This window comes from Apium graveolens, chromosome 7, assembly GCF_009905375.1.
Source record: "Apium graveolens cultivar Ventura chromosome 7, ASM990537v1, whole genome shotgun sequence".
NCBI classification, from domain to species: Eukaryota; Viridiplantae; Streptophyta; class Magnoliopsida; order Apiales; family Apiaceae; genus Apium; species Apium graveolens.
This window is the reverse complement of record NC_133653.1, coordinates 4,873,985-4,877,990: the sequence shown is the minus strand read 5'-3', so window position 1 is coordinate 4,877,990 and position 4,006 is coordinate 4,873,985. Positions and strand designations below refer to the sequence as shown.

The 4,006-nt window shown below is 32.3% G+C and overlaps 1 protein-coding gene across 2 annotated transcripts; it reads left to right on the top strand.

The window, feature by feature from the left end:
- The first annotated feature begins 1,075 nt into the window (after window positions 1–1,075).
- On the top strand, window positions 1,076–3,722 carry LOC141670857 (uncharacterized). 2 transcript variants are annotated; one of them, XR_012554782.1, is made up of 2 exons: window positions 1,076–3,117; window positions 3,590–3,722. XR_012554782.1 is itself a non-coding variant. In XM_074476894.1 (1 exon), exon 1 carries the CDS (start codon window positions 1,193–1,195, stop codon window positions 3,032–3,034), a length of 1,842 nt encoding a protein of 613 aa, XP_074332995.1. In that variant the 5' UTR covers window positions 1,076–1,192; the 3' UTR covers window positions 3,035–3,294. The 2 variants fall into 2 exon arrangements, 1 of the variants encoding a protein (XP_074332995.1); XM_074476894.1 differs by lacking the exon at window positions 3,590–3,722 and having other exon boundaries at window positions 1,076–3,294.
- Window positions 3,723–4,006: the final 284 nt, after the last annotated feature.

Below are 4,006 nucleotides of genomic sequence, written 5' to 3'. Positions count from 1 at the left end.
CGCTAATTAATTATACATGCACACGATTATGTGCTATTTGTTTTACTTGTAATATTATCCCAATTTCCATACACATATAAAAATAAAGTCAAATAATTTATATTGTTGTAATTTTTATGTATTTCATATTTAATATAAATAGTATTATTATTTCAATTTCTAAAATTGTTTGTCAACTTTTATATAAATTTTTAGTTGCATTTTTAAGTACATGAAATTTGATTCTGTGCTATTTCTTTGACTTGTATTATTATCCCAATTTTGATACACATATAAAAATAAAGTCATATAATTATAATTTATATTATTGTAACTTTTATGTATTTCAAATGGTGTCCTTTTTTCAATTTTTTTAGTTTTATGTTTATAATTATATAAAATGTATCTTCCTATTATTTTTCCTTTATGACCAAATATTATAAAACTCTTTTGACCAAATTATAACTTTTTCTAATTTGTTAAACTATAATTTTCGGTATAAATTAATAACCTACATTATACATATTAGGGTATTAGTTTTGTTTATTCAAAATAGTGTAACAAACTTATAAAAATCTTCTTCTTGAAATCTTCTTCTTAGTAAAAATGTACGTAGTGAGTCTTTATTAGATATTAGATAAGTTTAGTTGTTTAGTTAAAAAGTCTTATAATTTATATTGTTGTAACTTTTATGTATTTTTAATGGTGTCTTTTTTTTCAATTTTTTTAGTTTTAATAAAAAATCATTTTTTGTTTATATTTATATAAAATATATCTTCCTATTATTTTTCCTTTATAACTAAATATAAAAAAAACCTCTTGACCAAATTATAACTTTTTTCTAATTTGTTAAATTATAATTTTCTGTATAAATTAATAGCCTACATTATGCATATTAGGGTATTAGTTTTGTTTTTTCAAAAGAGTGTTAACAAACTTATAAAAATCTTCTTCTTAGTAAAGATATAGGTAGTGAGTCTTTATTATATATTAAATAAGTTTAGTTGTTTAGTTAACGAGTCTTTATTAGATATTAAATAAGTTTAGTTGTTTAGTTAATAAGGGACTGTAACGACCAAACGATCACATACTCTGATTATATATAAGGATATAATATCGACTTGTAAGTCGATGAAACTGAATAAGTGACGGGAAACACTGAAGGTAAGCAAGTAGGAGACACTGACACTGAAGCGAAAGGGGAAAGTTTCCGATGATGATGACGAGGAGGGCTTTAACATTAATTTCAAAGACTTGTTTTCGATTCTTAAAACAAGGTAATAATAATTATAAAGCTAGTTGTTCTCTTGCATTGTTTCAGTTTCGTTCACTTTCTCATTTCCCCCCTAACCCTAATTACAAGCCCAGTTCCTCCTATCTTTCGAAACTTCAACAATTACTAATAGAAAAATCTAAGGTTGGTTTCGACAATCTCGATGATGCTCTTGTTTTGTTTGATAAAATGCTTAAAATGAGACCTCTGCCTAATGACATAGACTTTAATCAGCTGTTAGCTGCCCTTGTTAAGATGAACGAATACTCAGTAGCGATCGCGCAATTTAGGCGTATGTGTGTTTTAAGCATTCCTGTTAGCGTATATACCTTTAGTGTCCTCATTAACTGTTGTTGTCACTTAAAACAAGTTGATTTTGGGTTTGCATTGTTGGCTGGCATTTTTAAGCGTGGTTTTGTGTCGAATATCGTTACCTACACAACTCTTGTGAGGGGACTCGTTTCCCAGGACAAGTTTACGGAGGCTGAGAATCTGTTCAAGAAGCTTCTTGAGTACAAAGAGATTGAACCAGATGCAATTATCTTTAACACCATTATTGATGGCCTATGCAAAACTGGTAATACTTCTGCCGCTACTAGGTTGTTTCGATACATGGAGAAGAAAGGTTGTATGCCAAACACAGTTTCGTATAGTATGATTATTGATAGTTTGTCCAAAGACAGATTAGTCGATCATGCTTTAAGTCTTTTTGTCGAAATGAGTGACAAAGGCATCACACCAAATGTAAGAACCTATAACAGATTAATCCAAGGTCTGTGCAACTTCGGTCGATGGGAAGATATAATGCAACTGTTAAAAGATATGTACAGCAGGAAAATTTCTCCAGATGTGCATACCTATAATATATTAGTTGATGCACATGGAAGAGATGGAAAGGTAAAAGATGCAGACGATCTGATAAATTTAATGATTCGAAAAGGTCAATATCCTAATGTAGTCACATATAGTTCACTCATTGATGGTTACTGCTTGCGGGGAGAAGTTGATAAAGCATTAGCAGTGCTCGAAACCATGAGGAGCAAGGGCATTTTACCCAACGCTCGTACCTATACTATATTGATCAATGGTTATTGTAAGAAGCTCAAAGTAGATAGAGCAATACATCTCTTAGAACAGATGCCCAGCGAAGGTTTGACACCTACAATTGAAACTTACAATACTATTTTGCATGGGTTATTTCAGATGGGCAGGCATTTTGAAGCACGAATGTTTTTTAAGAACAAGATGCTAAACCAAGGTCTTCAACTGGATATAGTGACATGTCGTACCTTACTTTTTGGACTTTGCCAGAATGGTTATATTGTTGAAGCATTCTCCATGTTTCATATGATGGTATGCAATGGCTTATGTCCTGATCTAGGCGTCTATAATATTCTAATTCAAGGATTGTTCAAGGAAGGCAAAGTTGACGAGGCTAGAAATCTTTTTTGTAATCTTCCTTTAAAGGGTTTGCGGCCTAGTGTCAAATCCTACACAATTATGATCAGAGGATTTTCCAAGGAAGGGTTACTGGAAGAAGCAATTAATATATTTATGGAAATGAAAGTCAGTAGTTGCATGCCAGATGATGTCACTTACAACACACTTATCCGTGGCTGCTTTGAGAATGGGAAATATGATGAAGGATCTGTGCTTATAGATGAGATGGTTGCTGATGGTTTTTCAGCGGATGCCTCTACCACCTCCATGCTATTCGACTTGCTCAAATCAAAAGGGAATGACCCAGCGCTCCTTGCTTTGCAAAAGAAGTTTTTGCCTTGAGTACATGAAGGAGAGAGTTGGTTGAGGTACATGAAACTTTTAAATTGCCTACACTTTGTACAAGTTCGCCACAAAATTTGAAGGTAATATTAGCAATTTGTTAAACTGCATGTACCTTTAACAGTCTGTTGTATAACTAGTGTCTTTTCAACTGTCACTGATGTTAGAATTCTGTCAGCTCTTTTCGCACTCTGAGTAGTTAATTCTTGTTATGTATTAAAATTACAAATGATTGGAGTTTATAAATTCTTTGAAGATCATATTTTGAAATGGTGTTCTTGTGTTGTACTTGCATCGGTTGTCTAGAGAATGTCACTGTGTCCTAATGCTCATTAGAGACAGATTAACTTTATCGGAGGTTGTTTTTATTATCTATCGTATACTTATTAAACTAGTGATTGTGGTTTTTTATATATGACTGGAGATTGGTTTATATTCAATTGTCCTTATTGATAGGAATTGTGTTTTCCTGTTCACAAGTTTAGAGAATGGTTTTTTTTCCCATTTTGCTGATCGATCAGCTAACCAGAGATAATTTCTTTGTAAAAAGAGCAGGATGGGCCCTGCCCTCTTTTCATAAAAAATTCGTGCTGCAATTACATGAAGGAGGGAGTTTGTTAAGGTACAAAATACTTTAACATTGCTTATGAATTTGAAAAAGAATTGAAATCAATAGTAACTGTGATATCCACACTGTTGAGAAACTCACTAACAAGTAAAGCAACATAGAGGCAAGTGTATAAAGAATTTAACAAGTTTAGGCCAAGACCACAGTTAACAAAACAAAACATGCAGGTAAATAAAATCAGTAACTGAAATAACGTAGAGAGAAAGAAAGATGTACCCAAAACCATAGCTTTCAACAGTGACTGAAATAAAGGTTTACAGATACAAAACGCCAAGAAAATGATTACAGCTGAGTCACCAGGCCTTGCTCGAAGTCCTGGCTGCTCTTGAAGAGATTATTGCCCC